General features: G+C 58.9%; 1 protein-coding gene across 15 annotated transcripts in view; it reads right to left on the bottom strand.

Moving 5' to 3' along the window:
* Nucleotides 1-20,911, bottom strand: part of NCOR2 (nuclear receptor corepressor 2) — a 255,422-nt gene that overhangs the window by 63,783 nt on the left and 170,728 nt on the right. For 11 of the 15 annotated variants that reach the window (XM_054843759.1, XM_054843769.1, XM_054843770.1 and 8 more), the window contains exons 13-16: nucleotides 18,474-18,528; nucleotides 16,195-16,293; nucleotides 1,193-1,317; nucleotides 145-317 (exon numbers count right to left, since the gene is read on the bottom strand). In XM_054843759.1, coding sequence (XP_054699734.1) covers nucleotides 145-317; nucleotides 1,193-1,317; nucleotides 16,195-16,293; nucleotides 18,474-18,528 — 452 coding nt within the window. Of the gene's footprint in view, nucleotides 1-144; nucleotides 318-1,192; nucleotides 1,318-5,723; nucleotides 5,867-16,194; nucleotides 16,294-18,473; nucleotides 18,529-20,911 lie in introns of those variants that run through there. The other 4 variants (XM_054843763.1, XM_054843768.1, XM_054843772.1 and 1 more) reach the window with 3 other exon arrangements.

Raw genomic sequence — 20,911 nt, 5'->3', positions numbered from 1 at the left:
GCTGCGCCCCAAAAAGGAGGATTTCACGAAGGAAAACCCTCTCCTGTGAGCGAGGAGCAGAGCAGGGCGATGGCCCATCCCAGCAGAGCGGACGCCCCAAAAGCCCTGCCAAGGCTCCCCCGTCCCGCACACGCCCCTACCCACCCAGCTCTGCGCTCTGCTGCGGGGTGGCCGCCTCCTCGTTGTTGGCTTCGTTCGCCATGGAGCGGGTGATGCGGCCCTTGCGCCTGCCCTGGCTGTTGGCGGTTTTGCGCCCTTTGGAGGTGACGGTTTCTTTCTCATCGTTGTCTTCCCCGGACGTGTCGTCGTTCTTGTCCCTGTAAAATCAGGGAGGGAAGAAAAAACGTTGTTGGGTTGGTCTGGTTTTTAGGTCAAGCAATTATTTTTCTGCACGTGTTTGGGGATGGTTTGGGTTTTTTTGTTGATCTTGGGGGGGGGGGGCAGGTCTGCATGTTTTTTTGCACACGCAGGCTCTTTTCCTGGCTGGGAGCGGGCTGGATCGGCGGTGGGATGATTTGCGGTGGGGTTTTCTTTCTGCAGCTGGCTGCAGCTCCAACACCAAGTGCACGCAGAGACCTGACAGAGACAGGTTTAATACCAGACCATTCAAATTCATCCCTGCCTCCTCCTCATTTATCTTCCTGAAAGGGACCTGCTGGTAAATGTCTTTGCAGCCTAGATATAATGAAGCCAGATGTTCTTTTAAACCAAGTATTAAGCCCATTACAGATAGCTAGTGGTCTGCGTGCCAACCTTTCCCCGCCACGGCTCTGACGCTCCCCGTTCGGTGCGAGGGAGGCAGAGCTGGCTGAAGCCCTTCATCTGGGAGCGCTCACGTTGACATCAATAATGCTAAAGGTGAAGTGCCGCGCTCGGCTGTGCCTGGATTGCTCCTCCGACTCCCGGAGGCTCTTGCAATAACAAAACAAGCTGGAGGATTAGAGGGGCTACGTGGGTTGATTTGGTTTAATATAAAAAACCCCAGCAAATGTATCAGAGTCGCTTTCCCAGTCTGGGAGCAGCAGGGAAGAGGAGAGCAGAGGTGGGTGCACAGGGTCCTGCATGGGGTCAAGCAGCCCTGGAACACGCCGTGTCCCACCGCTGCATCCCAGTGCTGCATCCCACCGCGCATCCCACCGCCACAGCCCCAGCCAGAGACGGAGGCGAGCCAGGCAGGGAGGGTTGTCCTTACTTGGTCAGTTCTTCTTTGTCATTTTCCGTTTCCTGCTTGTCTTCCTCCTTCTCTCCCTCCTTCTCCTTTTCTTTCTCTTTTTCATCTTTCTCTTCTTGGCTGCTCCGGGGCATTTGCTGCTGCTGCTGCAAAACAAGGGATGTAAAACAAAACAATCCCTCAGTGCCGAGGCGGATACATCACAGCACCTGGGCCAACCTAAACAAACGCGTTGAAACAATGCTGGGGAGCGAGCGGCCAAGAGGAAAAGCGCTGCAGGCAGAGGGTACAGGCAGGGCGCTTACGGAGGCCACGGGGCCAAAAGCTTTCCGGGGAGATCAGAGGTAGTTCGGGATCAGGCACGGCAGCCACGCTCTGGCTCCTGTTCCAGGCAGTGGGACAGCCCCGGTGGCTCCCCTGGGGTTGGGCAGCGCTGCAGGCAGCGAGCAGGGACCCGACATGGGGGAAGGCAGGGAGGTGAGAACAACCCCCCTGTTCCCCGCAGATGATGGCTTAGCAACATCGGTCACGATTTGCAGCCGGTGGGATGCGTTTTGCTGGAGCACGAATGAGACAGGGGCACCAGAGATGCCCCGAGACTCAGCGATCCCGGCGCTGTGATCTTTTTCCCGAGCATCTGATATGGCCCACGGGGAAAGTTTAAGGTCCGGTATCACGGAGAAGGGAAGATGCCCGGCTCTTCACCTGCTCTGTACCGCCTGGCACCCTCGGTGGAGGCCGTGCACCCAACCGCCCCAACGATGCTGCTGTCGCTCGGACCGAAGGCGCCACTGTACCCCAGGGAGGGACACAGCGATTATAATAGTTCTGGATTTTGTTTCAACAGCTGCAGGAAGGAGGATGCTGGGGAGGCCTGGTTCCCCTGACCTCCCTTCCCCCGGCAACCGGCAAACGAGAGGCATTTCATAGAGAAGTAGAAATTAGCGACGGAAATTATTTATTAAACCATCCTGCTCCCGGCTAATGCAATGCTGCTCGCTCCAGGAAACCCACCCGGGCTCGCCCGGCCCCTGCCCAAGCTGCAGGGCTTCCACTATCCCTCAGGAAAGGGTTCGGTGATGTAACGGCGGGGTGTGTGTGTGGGGGGAATTGCATTAAAGTGAATTTATCAGCAGAAAGTACGATCCCAGGTGGCCTGGTCCAGTCGGCACGCAGCCGTTCAAGCGCGGACGAGGTGTCCCTGTGTCCCTGGAGCCAGTGGGACTGGCCTGTCCCCGATCCGCTGGAACTGGGAGGCTGCCTCCAACATGGGCACCCCTGCAGCAGCGGTGCTGGGTGCCAACTAAACCCTCTGCCCCCATGGGCTGGGGCTAAAATGAGAAGCATGGAGTTGCCAAAACAGGCTTTGGAGCAGTTTAACTAGAAAGCTGCTGCTTCTTTCAGGCCCTGGTTCAACACAAGGCCTTAAAACACAGGCGTTGCCATCACCGAAACTCTGCGGACTTTCAGTTCCTCCTTGTATGGGGAGGAGGCAGCTGTGCCACCAGGACCCCTGCTCGGCAGCGGACGCGTGGCACGCTTGGCCAGCCCCTGCGGCACCTCCATGCCAGCACGCGTGCCGAACACACCCGTAATGCATCCGCTCACACCCTCGTCATACCCCCAGGAATGGCTCCGTGGGATGCAAGGCTGGGAAGATCCAGGGAAGGGGGAGCCGCAGAACAGCTGGGATGAGCATTCAGTCACTTAAGATTTTCCAAAGTCCATAAATCTCTGAGGCTTGGGGAAGGGGGCTGTGTCCTGCAGCAACTGGCCAAGGAACAGCGTCACACCTGGTGTGCCAGGCGCTGCCCTCGCCAGACCCCGACCCGGGGAGAAGGAGGGGGGCAGCCAGCAAGTCTGCCGTGGCTGGGAGGTGGGCAACCTGAGCGGGCGGCAGAGGAGCAAGAGGCATCCATCACACGTGTTTCCCCAGCGCTGCCCTGAACTCTCTGACTCCCTGAGTCATGCCGTGGTGAACCCTGAGCACGGGTTCAGCCCAGACAAACACCCACAAGGTGAGGGCTGTGACTTCCGAGAGCCAGGCAGGGAGCAGGGCAGGCTCTGCCCCAGCCTCGGCTGTTGCCACCCACCCGTGTTCCCTCCACCAAGTGCTTTTGCAAGGGAGGGGAGCCCAGGTGAGTTTTGCAGTATTTCTGCCATGCCACTGTGAATGTTTTCCTTTGGGGATGGGAGAAACCCTGCATCCTGGAGATCCCAGCTCCCTGGGGCGTAAACGCAGCTCTCCTCCAACCATAAACCCAGCCACGACCGCATGAGTCCCTGCCCCAGCATCAGGCTGGTGCTGGCTCCCAAGAGGAGCTTCAGCATCGTCTCATCTTGTCCCCACGCTCAATCGAACCAGGGGGCTGTCACCCCAAGCAGCTTCCCCAGAGGAACAGGCTGGGACGGTGGCGATGCCAACGAGCTCCCTGCACCCGCCTGCAAAAGCAGGGGTGGAAAGGCAGGGAGAGGCACGAGCGGCCGCAGAGACTCACGCTGCAACGCAGGTGCTTCCCCGGAGAGCTGTCTGCCGAGCTCTGGCATGACAAGCATGGGCAAACCCCGCTGGCCTTAGCTTCAGTGGGCCACTGGGCATCCCTCTCCTCCTGGAGATTTCAAGCCCAGCCTGGTGGGAAATCAAATTAGGGCTTCTCCCACCACCGAGGAGCATCTCGATCCAAGGATGCCCTCTAGTGATTGCCCTGCTCCGGTCACGGCATGGTGCCCGATGCCAGGAGTGAGAATCGGGCGCGCAGAGCACCCTGTGCGGAGCGGGACGGGACGACTCTCCCCTGCCAGCCCTCTGCCGCTGGGCTGAGATGCATCCATCAGGCAGTGCTGTCACCATGAGGCCACGGCGGGGAAAACTGTCCCCTGCTCTACCCCTGGCTGTGTTCATGTCTTCATCTGAAGAAGGGTCCTGGCCAAATGCTGCTCTGAACTCTGGCAAGCACGTGGTGATGGCTTATCTCCTGTGCTAGGGCTCAGCTGCACGGCAGGGCACCCCCAAACACCCTGCAACGCACCTCTGGGGACAGCCACGCTCACGAATGCCACCTTACATCCCATGCCATCCCACCCGGGGCAGGGGGGAGCAGGCACCCCTGGGTCCCAACAAAGCCATACAAGAACTCGGCTACAAGCAGCACGTGGAGAAAGGACAACCCCTGGCTGACCCATCTGTGCTACGTGCTCTACCCCAAATCTCAGACCGGTCGGCATCAGAGCCGGACCACAGCACGGCACAGCGCCGGGAAGCCACAGCCGGGAACCCGCGAGCCGGCCGGTCCCCCCCGGCCCCCGCAGTGCACGGGGAGGCTATTCTTAGCGCTGGACGTGGCCCAGCTCTGGATGATTCAAGGGACGGGACGCCATCCCAAAGCGTGACAGGCCAGGAAATGCTTCCCCAATTACCAGCCGATGTTTTCCTCTGATTCACGCTGCCCCGGTTAGAGGTGGACCGGCAGGTGGGTCAGCTCTTAGCGGACACGCCAAAGGCCAGCACCAAAACTGCTCGGTTCCCGGCAAGCTTAAACCTCTCTCCACCTACATCCCTGTCCCCCTGGGGATGAGGCACCCCACCTCCCGGAGGCAAAGCAGGTACGTGCTCCCCACCTTGCACAAGAAGGTGAAGGGACGTGCCCGAGGCCAGGGAAGATGCCTGTGGCAGAGGGCAGGGCCGTCCCTCCTGTCCCTCCCTCCCAGGTCAGACGCTCCAACCGCCAGACCGCCCTTCCTCCCCACCATCGCTGCTGCTTTGTTTTTGCTGCCAACACATCCTGTTTATTTAAAAAGGCCCCGGGACAAATCGCACACCGGGACGCGTGAGCGAGAGGCCGATCCTGCTCCGAGCCCACGGGGCCGGCCGGCCGCCTTCCCCACACGCTCCCCGTGCTCTGGCGTGAGCTGCTCCATAATCACAAACATCTGCTCACCTCTACCCCAATTTCCCACCGGCCCCGGAGCAGCTGGAGAGGAGCAGCGTGCTGCCAGCCCTCCCGGGAACACTGCGTTCACCGCTGGCCATCCCCTCGCCGGGGCCCATGGGCAGGCACGCGTGCTCGCCCCGGTGCCCAGCTCCCCTCCGGAGCGACACAGCTCGGCCAGCTCCATCGGGCTGGCACGTCACGGGGATTTCAGCCGCTCTAAAGCTCTGGCTCCAAGCATGCTTTCAGGGGACACCGGCTTCCAGGTAGGTCCCGTCACCGAAACGCTAGCCCTGCTGAGAACCGACCAACTCTCTGCATGCCCCGGCAGCGGGTCTGGCTGGGAGAAAGCCCCGGCGAGGAAGAGGTGCAGCTCCTCCCACTCTGTTTACTTCCTCCGCCGAGGCACTGCCTGCTTCTGGAAGCAGGACGGGAGGGCAGGAGGTGGGGGAAGCACCTTCGCCCTCCCCAGCCCCGATGGAGACGCCTGCCACCTTGGCACAGACACGGTGAAACCAGCCAGAAACCCCTTCCCAGCCGGCGGCGCGTACCCCGCCTCTGAAGCACGCTGCTCGCACGCTCCCCACGAGCTCCAGACCCCCATCTCCCCCCAAATCACTCACCTCCCCGCTCTCCGGCTCCCGCGAGCGGCCGGTCCCCGACAGCCCCATCGCCGGCTCCCGGCCCCTGCTCACCGCCCAGCCATCCGGGCGCGCTGTGCCTTACATTCTCCGGCTCTGAAGGCTTCCTGACGATTTGCATAGTTAAGCCGTAAACTAACCACAACATTCCTCTTATGATTTTGCAATCTGCTGGAATAACGTGGTCGCTCTAAGTCGAGTCGATGAATCATCATCTATAAACCACAGCTCTCGTCACCGGGGCTCTCAGTGCTGGCTGCAGCCAGCGTAATTAATCTGCCAGGATGCCAAGCTTAACCTACGGCGCAGGGCTATTTATTTTCCAAACTTGCAAACCTCCGGAAAACGACTGCTCCTGCCTTCCCCATCCCCTCCGCGGTGAGATGTGCTGGGCTACGTGCAGGGGACTGGGGACCGTGCCAGAGCCCCGTGCAGAAACCTCCCTCGCTGCCCACAGGGCATCCCGGCATTAACCGCTGGACCGTGCAGCTCGCGACCGAGGCACCCGTGCCCTCCCCCAGCCCCCCCCACTTGCTGCTCCACAGCACCTGCAAAATATGCGCCAAAACACCACTATTGCCAGCGCGGCTCGGTTCCCCAGCCCTGGTCCTGCTGGGGACAGGGACAGGCATGGCCACCGCTCCACAGCAGCTCTCCCCGTGATGTTTAGCTGAGCTCATCCCTGGGAGTCCCGTTCCTGTCCCACGACCACCAGCTCCTGCCGCCTCCGACCACACCGCTTGCTAGCGGATGCGCTGGCGGGGAGCTGGTTTGGGTCACGGTGACAGCACTGTGTGAGAACCCAAGCCCAAGTGCCAGCTGGGGGTGACACCTCCTCTCTCTCACGGCAGGTCTCGCGGGCAGACTGGCTGCGTGGGAGTTGCCATTTGGCTGCCAGCAGGTGCATCACCTCCATCGCTGCCATTACGGTGCCCTGGGCTCTTACAGAAGATGAACGCACCACGGAAACCACCGACTCCTGTTTGCTCCTTAAACAAGGAGGGAGCAAACCACGACCCTCCACGCCCTCGTGCAGAGGGAGCCGTGCGTGCCAGGCTGAGCTGCGAGGCAACTCATTTCGCTGCCGCTCAAGCCCATCCCCAGGCACCGCAGGCAGCAAGCTCCTGGGTTTTTGCTCGAAGGTGGCTTTGCAGCCCTCACCACAGGCTCGCTGCAGCGGCGCGGTGATGCGTGCCAACCCTCTTCTCACCGCGTCACACCAAAGTCTGCCTCGACAGGGGCTTTGGAGGGAGCTGCGCCCCACCGGCACGAGCCCCGTCCCCTCCAGCAGCCCCGAGCGCCCGCTTGGCCGTGCTGCCTCTCCCGTGTGCAGGGTGCCGGCTCCTCGCTTCTCCCGCGAGTGACTTCAGATCAATGGCATTTATGATGTTCTCCAGGGGCACTCGGCTGCGGAGCAGGCTCAGGCCGAGTCATTGCACGCAATCAGGGAGTTGCAAATTAAAACCAGCTCGAGATAAGCTGAAGACAAAAGGCTTACCCGAAGCTGGCCAGGAACACCTGGGGTTTGCTTTGCTGCTTCTCCAGGAGCCCCAGCACGCCCGCGATGGCTGTGTGCACACGTGGCTGCCTGCTGGCATCACCCGGAATGTCCCACGGGGTCCGTACTGGCACTGCGGTGCAGGACACACCGTGCTTTTTGCAGCACAGCCGGAGGGCCTCGGCACTCGGCTCTCACCCCTCTCCCCAGCCCCACGGGACGTCGCACAGAGCATCTCTGCCAGGAGTGGGGCTGGCACCACGCAGCCGTGGCTCAGGAGCGTCCCCTCTCCTCCACCACCCACATCCATCATTCCACCTGCTATCAAACTCTCCCTCCACCAGGTCACACCAACGGAAACGCGAGCCAGGGCAGGGTGTCCCCCACCGAGCACCCACAGCACCAGTCTCCCATTCAGCCACCACGCCGCCCAGGTGCCCGAGGTCTCCCCTGGAGCATCCTTCCCCAATTCCCAGTGTCGCCCACCGCCGAGGTCTGACGCTGCACGGCCGCTGCAAACAGCATTCCCCACGCATCCCGACCCGTCCCTTGGCGGCAGGCTGGATATGGAACGCAGGGAGGATGGCGTAAAAATACATGTATGTATCATGTAGCTGACTCCCAGGGCCCCGAGCCTCTGATCCGATGGTCTGGAATGCCTCAGCACTCACTGCCACCCACCGCCACGCAGCCTGGCTTCTCACGACCGCGCGCAGCACCCTCCGCTCATGGGAAAAACCACAAAGCAAAACAAGCCGCTGCCAAAACAACAAGGAGAGGAAGAGGAATGTCTGCCGGCAACTTGGCTTTGATCGCTCGCGTCCCGGGGCTGGGTTTGATGCTGTTGGCTGCGGAAGCAAGTTGAAAAATCAAAGGGCCAGGCTCAGATTTGATAAGGAGAATGATAGCGAGCACGGAGCTCGCTCGGTTCAGCTCCGACCGTGATGGCCTGGAGCTGTGCTGCTCCTCTGCCAGTAAACAACAAACCCTTCAAGACAGCAATCATCACATGGCAGAGATGGAAAACGCCGGGGCCATGCCCAGCATCCCGGGAGGCACCGAATGGGCCCCACACACTCTCGCCAGCGGAGCTCTCCGGCACACAGCCAGTGCCAGCAGCAAAGTGCCTGCAGCCGCAGCTGGGCTGCCCTGCCGTACCACGGGAATGCCCCGTGCCATCTCCCAGGCTGCCGGTCCTGGGGGCGAGCAGCGTGCCAGGGACGAGGAGAGGGGCTGGCTGTGGGACTGCAGAGATGCCCGACCCTGCAGCATCACTCGCCAGACCACGGCACGACTGCGTCCGGTGCACGCACCCAAGTGTCGGCTCATCTTGGGCGGCACCGGGAGCCCCTTGGGCACAGGAGCCTTTCGGGCAGGAGCCCCTGTGCAGCTCAGCCCAGCACAACGGGCACTGACGCCTTCCCACTGCTTGCTCCTTGATCTCAGTGAAGCACAGAAGTGATTTTTACAGGACCCTGCTCGCTCTGTTCCCTCCTTAAATTACCGAGGGCTTTTCCATAAGAGGAAATGTTTCTTTTCTGGGTCGCTGCTGAGTTTTTTAAAAAAGTGATTTGATTGCTTGTGAAGGGAAAATGACCCGAGGGGAAGAGAGCGTAACGTTTGGAAGCGGTGGAGATGAGCCCCTGCTCTGTCCCAGGCGGGGAACACGTGTTTTCTCTTCCCTGTGGTTTGCTTTACCCCGCTCCCTGCTGCTCGCACCCCCTGGCCACATGCCGACCCCCCTCTGAGCCCTGCCAACAGAGGAAGGTGCCGGGTTGGTGGCTTGCGGGACACAGAGCAGCATCCACACACACCGCAGATGCACTGGGGGCAAAGCAAGCCCCGTGTCCTCATGGAAGCAGCTTTCTCCAGGATTTTCAGCTGTGCCTGCTTTAGAAAGCAACACAGCAATGACACGACCTATTTCCCATCCGTTCCCAGTCAAACCTGGATCACAGTAACAGATAAAACAACTCATCCCAAAATCCAACTGCTTCTATCGCTCCCTGTCCCGCCGGGAGGATGCTGCAAGCCCCCTGCCGGGATGGGTAATGCCCTGCCTGGATCCCAACGCCCTGGCCTGAGGAGTACTCACGTGGGTGCAGGCGTGGTGGAGCGCTCGCTGTGAGGATGCATCGACCTGCTGCTGGAGAAACACGAGTCCGAACTTGGGGGCCAACCGGAATGGGGGGGGGGGTCACGTCACTTTTAAGTGACTATTCTATTATCGCTAACTGCAGACGCGATCAAGCTGCACGGAAGAGCCCGGGTGCGGTGGCCAAAGGGTCCATCAGCAAGTGGTCCATCGGTGGCCCATGCTGGTGCTACCCCAGAGGGAAGCGGACACGTGTCCCTGCCTGCCGGTGCCTGTCCCCGCTCCGAGCCCACAGGTCTCCCTGCCGTCCCTGTGCTGCCAGCAGCCTGCGAGACCGTGTTGGGACCCAGGGACCGAGCAGCCATCCTCCTGTGGAAACGCATCCTTCGATTCTTTTCCCAAATATGGCCACATCGTTCTCATTTAATCACCCCCAAAACTGCAGCTGGGATTTCAGGAATGCGAGTTTCCATTGTGTTTGCCCGATTACGCTGCCTGGAGGGGTGGCAGGGTGACGGGAAAGCTGCAACGTCCTTGTGCTGGTGGAATGGGCATGATGCACCTTACGGGCCATACCTGGGGAACGGAGCTTGGGAGCGACGGGAGCCCAGACTGAAAGAGCAGATGCCAATGGAGGGTTACAGGATCATATCAGCTTGAACATCGCCGTGTCTCACACCTCGCCCACCTCCTCTGTGCAGGCACCCCAATGCTCAACCTCATCCATGGCAGGGCAGCGATGGCCCTTTACAGGGGTGACAGCCCTTTACCAGGGGTGACAGCACGCTCAGTACCTGGCAATCTTGGCACCCTGGAGAGGGCAGGCGGATGTTCCTGTTTCAAGGCACGGAGGCGAAGGCGAGCCCTGGCAGAGAGCATTTAGCAAAGTACAGGACAGGCTGCAGACCCCGAGCCCTTGCCCGTGATCCCCCCAGCACTGCTGTCAGGCTGCTCCGTGAGCTGGGAAGTGCCTGAGCTACGCTGAGCTGTAGGAAAAGCACGAGAGATGGGTGTTTTCCCAGAAACAACTGCTTTTCCTGATGGAAACCGGTTTCTTTGCAAGTCCAGTTGCTGAGCAGGACCTGCTGCCTCCAAAGACACTCCAGCTCGACCCTCTGTGCTCGTGGGATGCCTGCTGCTTTCTATGAGGATGGTTTTGGACCACTTTTGAGGATTCTGGGGGTTAGCTGGTTTTGTTGGGATTTTTCTTGGCTATGAGGAGATGTAGATTTAAATAGCGAGAGCCTCCCCTGAGCAGCGCACACACGAGCACCCAAGGAATAAACTCTCTGCGAGATGTTTCTCCCTGTGAGGCTGCACTCGAGCAGGACCAGGACTACGTATCTGGCCAGGTTTGACTTCTCATGGGCCCTGCAGGCTCAGCCTGGCTGGGAAGGTTTCCCCAGCCACCAGCAGTGCTGTCACACTGCAGAGCCGTCCAGAAAATGAGCCAAATTCAATCCCTTTTGTGTCCCAGCAGCGAGCTGACCTGACCCAGCCCAGCCCGCACGTGATGACGGGATGGGGCAGAGCCAAGGGACAGGCCAGCAAGCAGGGCCACCTCGCAGCAGCATCCCATCAGCAGAAGATGAACCTGCGCCCCAACACCGACATCCCAGGCGTCATCTCCAAGCAGGCAAACTGCTCCGTTACAGACCACCCCTGCCCGCTCCGCAGATCATTTCTGTACTCTTTAAAACACAGCGCTCGAGTCAGCACGGGCTTAAATGCCTGCGGAATAATTTATTGGCATTTGTGGCAGCAAAGTTTACTGGCCACGTCCAGGGCTGTTTCTGTACGACGTGCTGCATTCTTAAACCAGCAGTTTATGACAAGTATTTCCCCGCGTCTGAAAGAGAAGTTGTCAAACCCTTTGTCACTAATGAGGAGCCACTCCCCGGACTGATGAAAATCGAACGCTTCCCAGAAATAAGTATCATTCAACTCATTAGCCGCTGTGGTTAACGGAGCAGGGGCACAAGCAAAATTTGTGGTGCAAGAGGCAGTTTGCTGAGCTCCGGACCTGATCCTCACAGAGCGAGGAGAGGTGATGGCAGGGCAAGGCTGGACCGTGACGGGTGCTCTGCATCTGCACCGGGGACAGGGTGCACGGGCACCCGGAGCCGCGGGCAGACAGCACCCATCTGGCAGCCCAAGGTCCTGCCAGCCCCTGCCATCCCCGCCGGCTGGGACAGTGCTTCCGTGAAGAAAGTAAACGGGTTGTTTATAAAAATCCAGGCTGGGGCTGTTTATCCGTGTCGGCGAGGGGAATGGTTTGCGTTTGGGGAGGGCGGGACAGGCGGCGGGACGGATAATTCGATTTGGGTTTTGGCAGGGGGCAGGGAAGAGGGTGGGCCTGGGAAAGTCTGTCAGCCCTGGCAGAGGACCGCACCGGCTGCCCGGCCAGGTCACGCCACAGGCCCCCGCCCCGCCGGCACAGCCCCGGCACCGCTCTTGGGTGGAGAAAGGAGGGGTCCGGGCTGCTCCGGTCCCTCAGATTCCATGGAGCGAGTCCTCGAAAGCGCCAGCACTAACGCATGGGGCCGTTTCACTGGGGAATACGTTAGCGCCGTCTGACAGCAGCGCCGAGGGGGAGCGGCGTGACGGCATGTCCTGCGGACCGTGTCTGTCTACCACCGCGTGTGACTTCATCCACCCTTGAGTCATCCCCAGGGCGGGCAGGCGGCTCCTCTGGCCGCCCATCACCGCTGCCGACCGCGCCACCGCCGGCCAGAGCATCGGCCGCTTTGCTGGCGGGACGGCCGCCCGCCTCCCCATCCCAGCACCACGGGGGAGCCGGGCAGCTTCTCTCCCCCAGGAATTCACCGGCACGACTGCAGGAAGCAGAACTGGCGTGCTGCGGTCGCTCCGCTGCCACGTGGGCAACGCTACTCCAAAGTCAAAGCAAATCTATTCTGGAATAAAAACCCCACACTCCGCACGGAATAATTATGTTGAAATAGAGTCACTTTTCTTCCAGCACGGTTTCAGCCCAACGCTTGCGCTACTGCAGCCCGGCTGAACAGCTTGCCCGAAGAGCGAAGCACATGGCACTAATTGCCTAGCTTCAATTTTGGTGCCCCCCACTACAGAATTAGGGGTGTTCGCAGAGAGATGCTCTCTGAAATACCCTGAAGAGCGACTGCGACAGCCCCCCAGGCGACACATCCGCGCAAGGGCCTTTCATCACAAGCTCATGCAAATTTATGCTTATTACTGTACATGGAATATTGGATCAGATCGTTCTACCACAACTCAAACTTTTTTCTCTCTTTTTTTTTTTCCCAGTGAGAAATTACATGCTTGGAAGTTATTCCTCTTCCCATTGATTCCCCCTTTTAAGGGTTAAATAGCATTTTCCATACCCGAACACAGAGGATTATTTTAGAAAGGATGTCCATCTCGGCAGCCTGAATATTATGCACAACGATCCATCAGATGCGTGCGCCTTTCATTCATCGGCGCTGGGGAAGGCGGTGTGCCGGGAGCATGCGCCCTGCCTTGGAGCGGGTGGCTGCTCGGTTTTCTGACAAACTGGAAGCAGAATCATGTGAATTCCCTGCTCTTGGCAGGAGATTTTTAGCAATAAGTAGCAGCTTTATGAGGAATATCCTTTGCCAGGGGACCATCAGCCAGGGAGCAGTGGCATTCTTATTTTTTAATGGACTTTTAATAAGTAGGCCACAATGATAATCTTGACACCAAAGTAGCTTTATTTCTACGTGTAATTATCTTCACTTCGCTCTCAAGCTCCCCGCAGCCTCCAAGAGCAAATAAGACCACCAACCTCTCCGTGAGAAAAGGAGCGAGAAACCAGTGTAGGGCCACTTGAAATGCTATTTGTATCAGACCTGATCCGCTCCTCTCATCCGATATAAAAGTCAACCTCTCCTCCCCTCCTCTAAATCAATTAAATCTCACTTTTGGCATTTAACTGCTTGAACCCTTACCAGCAGGAAAATCCAGGCTCGGAGCACGGGCAGCGCTGGGAACGCGGTGCCACGTCTCCCAGTGCTGCAGGAAGACTATTTGCGGCCCCGTCTCCTCCCTGCATGCTGCCCGTCCCCGTGCTGTCCCACCGTGTCCCCCGTCCCTCATCCCGTCACCATCTCCGGTGGCTGAGACTGGGCAGGTGAAGGCAGAGCCCCACGGGCAGGGGCAGCCCACGGCCGCCACTCCCCAGCCACGGCCCCGACTCTTCACGAGGCCACGCGAGCAACAGGATGAGGGACCCACAGAGGGGTAAAAATAATCCAGGACCTCCTGGGAACAACTAGGGAGGACGGGCGGCCAAGGTGCCAGCTGAGCCTCCGCGACGGGCTACTCCCAAATGAGCGCACCGTCTGCAGGTACAGCCAGCATTTGAGCAGCTTCTGAAGAGCCTCACTAAGCAAAAATCCCACGAGGAACGTCCCTCCAGATCTGCCGGTATCTAACCTCTCCTGTGCTGGTCTGCGCAGCCGCACGCCGACTCAGCCTGGCCCGGGAAAGCAGGTCCCATCGGCACCGCGCTCAGGGGAGACCCCGGCTCCGTGAAGGGGTACAAGGGAGATGCTTCACTGCTCCCATCAGCTTCTGGCAGGACTTTCAACACCACATTCCTCCCTTCATTACCTTAAAATCCCACCATAAAACGACTCTCTCCCCAGCACAGCCTCCCTCTGCGGCACAGACCCAGCCGTGCTGCCCCGCCAGCCTCCACTGTCTCCCCTCCGCAGCAGCGTGCCCTTCCCAAGCCGGCACGCAGGCTCTTCCAGCGCTCCTTTGCATGCAGCCTCGCAGGAAACGGATGCAAGCGACACACAGAAACACTGGAGGTACCGCAGCACAAAGCGTGCGTCTCAAGACTCCCCCAGGGTCTCTGGGGGAGAGCTGCTCCAGGCCGGATTGTATGCAGCAACTCTTGTTCTGCACCTCTCTCCTCCTGCTATCCGCACAGCCAAGCCTTGGCTCTGAACGCTTGTCTGAACATCCCACCTTCCACCTGAGCATCCGACAGTAACGGGAAACATTCACTGCTCCACCTTCCCCTCAGGCGCAGGGATCTGACGCTTCTTTCAAAATCAGTAACGTTCTGGTCGAGGTCTGCTCCAGCAGAGTGTGATTCGCTCCCTCTGGTGCCCAGCGGCCTCCTTCTTAACGATTTACAAATATTGCTGTCCCCTACTTGCAAACAGTCCTGCCTTTTACTACGGTCGATGCAGTAAGTGGTTGCTTCCAAAGGCTGGCACTGAGGGCACTGAGCGAGGCTCCAAACGGCAGCACACGATCGCCGCCGCCCAGGCTGGACCAGACTCTCAAGCGAGGGAAAGCGTCGTGGGAAATTCTGCAGCTAGTGATGCTTTGGATACTTTTAACCCCCAAAACACAAATAGTACCTGCTGGGTGCAGGACGGGCAGGTCTGTGGCTGCAGGGGTTGGTGGGTTGATGCAGAGCAGAGCATTAGATTGCCTCTCTCCCTCCACACTTGTTACTTGCTCAACTTAACGCTGAAACCAGAATGAGCTGTGCTAAATGTCTCCACCACTAACAAGAAACAAATGTGGCCTCATGTTCTAGTTGCTGTGATCTAACAAAACAGACCATGGTAAACACTATAAAAATGTACTGGAGGGAACCACCCTGTGTTTGCTGGGAGAGAGACTGGATAATCCAATAGGGCTTTATCCATCTCTAATGTCTCTGAAAAAAAGAAGGGAAAATTGGGCCTCGTCCATGACATTCGTCATGTGCTAGCTATTCTGATGTCTTAATGCTGCAGAAATCAAATTGGAGCAAGGCTACCTATTTGCCTCCCAATCAGGATCTAGACCCAAGCGCTGCTTTTTATGGCCATGCAGCGCGAGGAGCTGCTGATGTCAGTGGTGGCATGGGCCAGGCCAGTTTTTCCATCCCTATCCCCACGTTATCTGGAGAGATACTCCCTTTGCGGTCACCTCACTCTCCTCGTGATGTGGATAATCGTTCACTTCACGGACTTGGGGATCCACCAGCAGGACCTTCCTCTGGCTGAAAGCATCCGCTGGGACAAGACACCTGCCTAAAAGGTCAGCACTTATCTGGGTATCGCGGTGCCAGCAGCAACACTGCTACGGTCACGTCTAGATTGGTATCTTGGCCATGGTAACGGCAAGGGTTGACTCAGTAACCTACCCCCAGGCACCTCGTGGTGCCCTAAGTACCTGCCCAGCCCTTAACCAAAGGGTTAAAGGTCTCCTCTAGCTTCAGCGCCAAACCTGCCAGCCCCCACGGGGACCCTGGACACCCTCCAGCACCTCAGCGAGCTTTATGTGCCTCTGCTCAGGCCGTCACCAGAAGTCACTCCCACCCACGTCATTCTCCTCCCGTACCTTTGCCCGTAGGAAGAGCCTTGGGAAGGCTCTGCAAGGCAGGAGCACCCCCACCCAGCACGCAGAGTCCACAGGAGCCCTGTCCCCATCGGCACGCCGGCTGCCGTCTCCGGAGGGGAGAGAGAAACAGGCCCCGCTCGGTTCTCGCACAGAGCCGCAGGCTGCACGGGCAACCCCACGCTACTCCTGACACGCGGCCAGGTTTTCTGCATTCGCTCCATCCCCTTTTTCGAGCATCTCGGGTTTGTTGTTTGCTTTTTTAATGCTACTGCGACCTTGGCATGGAGACGGACAAACATCAACTGCCAGAAAACAGCATGTTCTGAAAAGCCGCACAGAGCAAAACCACAGCCCCATCGCAGCCTGCAAGCAAGATCTCCAGCTGGGGAGGGGAGAAAAGCAGCATTTGGGGTGCTCAGAGAATGTGCTGCTGAGAAGGTGCAAGTGCAAACTGGTGCAGCTCCTTGCTCAACCCGCGGGACGTTTCCACGCGCTCCTCCAGCTCTTACCTGGCTCTTCCCGCGCCGTCGGTAATTCCTTCTTACAAGGTTCTTGTAATTCTCATTCTTTTTGGTCAGGTAGTAGTACAGGACACAGTCTGCCACCGTCTGCAACGACACGGGCAAGTCAGAGAACAGAAGCTCCCATCCCCTTGCGCCATCGGGGCGCAGACTTCCAGAAGCAGCGTTCGGGCCCTGCCATCGCCAGGTCTCCTGCTGCTTCTGAAGATCTGCAGCCCAAACGGGCTTCCCCGCACCCCTCTCGCAAAGCCCTTCGGTGGAGCTGGAAGAGGAGGGCAATGCACGTTGCCCTAACAAAAAAGGCTCGACTCTTCCAAGGGACAGACCGGAGGCGTGCTGAGACGGAGATGGGGTGCAGAGCAGGGAGCACCCCGCGTTGGAAGCAAAGCAGGGGGAAGGGCTGACCCCAGATGACTGTGGCAACTAAAGGCAGAAGAAGGAGAGCCGCCTGTCACCCCCTGTAGTGGTTATGCGAGGCACAACCTGCCACACGACTGTCAGCTAGTGTTATTTCTGGCCATTAAGCTCGCTGGCTCGAGCGTGCACGACTTTCTTGCGGACAGATTGAGATCCCGGTGCTCAGGAGCCGCCATCCCAACTCCAACTCCAGCGGTCGGCTCCACAAGCGCCGTCCCGGATCGGACACATTAGAAAAACAAGGAGCCGTGGCCAGGACATATTCTGCTTCTGACCAGCACAGTGTGCGCCACGCTGGGAAAAGTCCTTTCCTGAACTAGGGTGGGCACCTAAACGCCGGTCCTGAGCCACACCTTCACACACAGGATCAGCGGTTGCATGAACAGAAATAACCCCACGGACCCATCACGCCTGTGAGCGCCCGGGAACAGGGTGCTGCCGTGTGCTCCCGGGGCTGCACGGGGGCTGCACCCTTCCCTTCCCTGGGCGAGGAGTGGAACCATTTGCAAAAACAGATTGCAACTTTTAAAGTGTTAATTGGATCCCTTTCTAATCTAGCCCTGATTATACACACACGCGCGAACACAAAAACTTACAGTCATCTGTTCCAAGGGCTAAGATCACTATTTTTTTATAATGCAATTTAAAAATCTATTAATTCATTACATTGAGCCATACTTTGCATCTCTCTCCAACAGGATAATGGATGTGTTCTGTATCATAATTACAGCCTGATTTACAAACGAGTACAAATAAAATTAGAAGACATTTTACAGCTTGGAACACAGACTGGATTGTGAGCATCATCCAAGTCCCACCGCTTTCGGCTTTAACAAGTGGGAAAGGCTGAAAAGAGCCTGGTATCTTACAGTGACAACAGCAGCACGAGGTTGCTGCTGGCCTTTGCTCGCTTGCTGCTTTGGACAGGAGAGTCAAGGTCTTACAAATGATTTCTCCAGCCTGAGTCACGCAGAATCACAGAATAATTCAGGCTGGAAGGGAGCTTTGCAGGCCACTCCGCTGAAAGCAGAGGGGTTCCCCCAGAGCGAGCGGACGCTGCGTGGGTGCAACACTGCACCAGATGGGCAGAGGATGCAACTAACTACAAGGAGCAGAGAAGCAGCAGCTCTCAAGTGTTTCTTGCTCAGGAGAACACCTGGTTGATCGCTGCCCTTCCAGGCTGGGTCTGTCCGGGATCTGCCCATACGGCCTGTGCCACAGAAGGTACCTGGCTTCCTCAGAACAGGACCAGAGACTCGCTCTTCCTTCAGATCTTTTTTTCAAACCTTTCTTCCATCAGCCCAGTTAACAGCAAAAAGGACAGGTCCAAGCAGCACAACACACAGACTTGGGAAAGGTCAGGCCGTCCTGCGAGCAAACTATTCCTAAGCCCAAGGGGAGGTGTGTGCGCGTACACAACACCAACCCGAACTGCTGCTGAACTGGGACTCAGCCCACCCTCGAGATCCCCTCCCTGAGCAAAGAGGGGACCCGTCCGCCTTGTGCCGGACAGCCGGGACAGCCGGGTGCCCACACCCACTGCGCGACAGCCTGGCTGGTGCAAAATGCCTCCGGGAGATGCTGGAAAGCAGCTCCCCCAGGCAGATCACGGGGTGGGCTGCAACACCCACGCGCCAGGCTGGATGCGTTCACACATCCTGCGGCGCTGAGCTCCCCGTCTCTCCGCAGCTGAGTCAGTCCCTGGTCTCTGCAGGCAGCCGGGAGGTGCCTGGACTGTGCCCGGGGCTCTGAGCCACCACCACCCACAGGTGCCCGGCATCCGCCGGCTGCTCCAGCACCAAAGGGAGCCGCACGATGCAGAAGGGAGAGCGCCAGGCAGGGAGGCTTACCTTCCTGTCCAGAAAGGATGCGATCAGGCCAAAGTTCTTTGGATGCTGCATGAACCTGCGGGAGCAAAAGGGAGAGGGTTAGTGTGGGTGCTGGCTCCAAAACCCCTCGCAGCTGGGCTGCCGTGCCCTGTGCACCTGGAGCAGCGAGGCCAGCTCCCCAAAGGATGTAGGGGGGGTGAGAAAACATTTTTCTGCTGCTCAGCTTCCCAGAAAGACAGGAACTTTACATTCAGCCCAGTGGAGCCAGGCTGGTAGGGATCTCCAATGTGTACATGTTCGCTGTGGGGTGGGAAGAGGGCAGGGGTCTGGCAGCGCCCAACAGCTGCCCGTCACCCTGTTCGATCGCGTGGTCACCCAAACCCGTACCAACGGCAGGACGGGCACAGAGGGCAGCTGCACGTCTGGCTGAGGCCTCAGGACGTGGCAAGGTTTTGGTAGTGGGCGGGCTACAGGGGTGGCCTGTGTGAAGCTGCTAGAAGCTTCCCTCACGTCTGATAAAGCCAATGCCAGACGGCTCCAAGACGGACCCGCCGCTGGCCAAGGCCGAGCCCGTCAGCAATGGTGGTAGCGCCTTCTGGGATAACAGAGTTAAGAAGGGGAAAAAAACTGCACAAAAGCAATTACAGCCAGGAAGAGGAGTGACAATATGTGAAACAACTCTGCAGACACCAAGGTCAGTGAAGAAGGAGGGGGAGGAGGGTGCTCCAGGCGCTGGAGCAGAGATTCCCCTGCAGCCCGTGGGGAAGACCATGGTGTGGCAGGCTGTGCCCCTGCAGCCCACGGAGGTCCGTGGTGGAGCAGATATCCACTTGCAGCCTGTGGAGGATGATGGTGGAGCAGAGATTCCACCTGCAGCCTGTAGAGAACCCCACGCCGGAGCAGGTGGATGTCTGAAGGAGGCTGTGACCCCATGGGGGACCCATGCCGGAGCAGTCTGTTCCTGAAGGATTGCACCCCATGGAAGGGACCCATGCTGGAGCAGGGGAGGAGTGTGAGGAGTCCTCCCCCTGAGGAGGAAGGAGCGGCAGAGACAACGTGTGATCAACTGACCACAACCCCCGTTCCCCGTCCCCCTGTGCCGCTGGAGGAAGAGAAAACTGGGAGTGAAGTTAAGCCCAAGAAGAAAGGAGGGGTGGGGGGAAGGTGTTTTTAAGGTTTGGTTTTATTTCTTATTATCCTACTCAAATTTGGTAATAAATTAAATTAATTTTTTTCCCCAACTCAATTCTGTTTTGCCTGTGACAGTAATTGCTGAGTTATCTCTCCCTACCCTTATCTCGACCCACAAACCTTTTGCTGTATTTTCTCTCCCCCGCCCAGCTGAGGAGGGGGGCCGACAGAACGGCTTTGGCGGGCACCTGGCCTCCAGCCAGGGTCAACCCACCACGGCTAGGAATTGCCATCAGCGGCCGAGCACAACCGCCCCGCAGCTCAGCCAGGGGTGCCCCCCGCCGCCAAGCAGGACCCCGAGCCCGTCCGGGCTGCGCAGGGGGGGCTGCAAAGGACGGGAAGGGAAACCCAGGCCCTGGGAGGAAGCACAGAGCTGCCACGTTGCCGAGTTGCTCAAGAGATCCCTGGTGGCACGGCGGCTCCAAGGAACGCTGCCTCCTGCCCAGCGAGCGGAGGAGCTGTCAGCAGGCTCGCCTGTGGCTCCGGGAGGGAGCATCGCCCGCCGGGAAGAAGCTGTCCCCGGGCGCAGAGACGTCTCGTCTGACAAATCCCTTGGCCTAGCTGGTGGGGAAGCGTTGAAGGCCAACAAGCCCATGGCACGAGGTGCTCGGCCGGCAGGAGGACAGTTAACCGGTGCATTGCCAAAGCGCGGGGAGCCCGGCAAGCGGTGAGTTTGTGCCAGGGCTGGAGCGCAGCGCGGGGCCCGGCGGAGAGGCTGCCATGGGCACGGGCTCTGCCCCGGGGAGGCGAGCGGCCAGGGCCAGCCCTGCTCGGCACGTGCGGCTCTGCTGGCTCCCAGGAGCTGACGGCTCTGTGCCCCAGGGAAACGGCCCGGAGGCGGGCGAGCTGCAGTGTGGGTGCAACGTGGGCAGGACACGGTGAGCAGCTTGGTGTCTCCAGCCCTGCTGGTGATTCCCCCGGGGCTGCTGGCCGAGCCCTCTCCTTCCACCTTCGCTGCTCAGCCCTGCTGCCAAGTTCAGGCTCAGGGCACCGAGCTGAGCTCCTTCACCAGCAAACCATGGCCCCGCTGGGAGAGGCTAGTGATGGGTTCTCAATAACGAGACCTGAAATCCTGCCCAGAAGCAAATCAAATCAGACTCTTCCTCATGGTTATGTCTTAACGGCTAAAATGAGTTCAGACCTGGAGCTTATTGGCCTCCCAGTGCCTGGCTGTTTTTCTCCAAGACGCCGGCCATCAGGGCTCAACAGAAGGCTGCACCAGGTTTTCACGGTCTCAGGAAGAGGCCGGCTCTGGGTCACAATCACGG

This window comes from Grus americana, chromosome 16 (genome assembly GCF_028858705.1).
Source record: "Grus americana isolate bGruAme1 chromosome 16, bGruAme1.mat, whole genome shotgun sequence".
Classification (NCBI taxonomy): domain Eukaryota; kingdom Metazoa; phylum Chordata; class Aves; order Gruiformes; family Gruidae; genus Grus; species Grus americana.
Note: the sequence above shows the minus strand (reverse complement) of the source record. Positions and strands in the feature narration are given on the sequence as shown.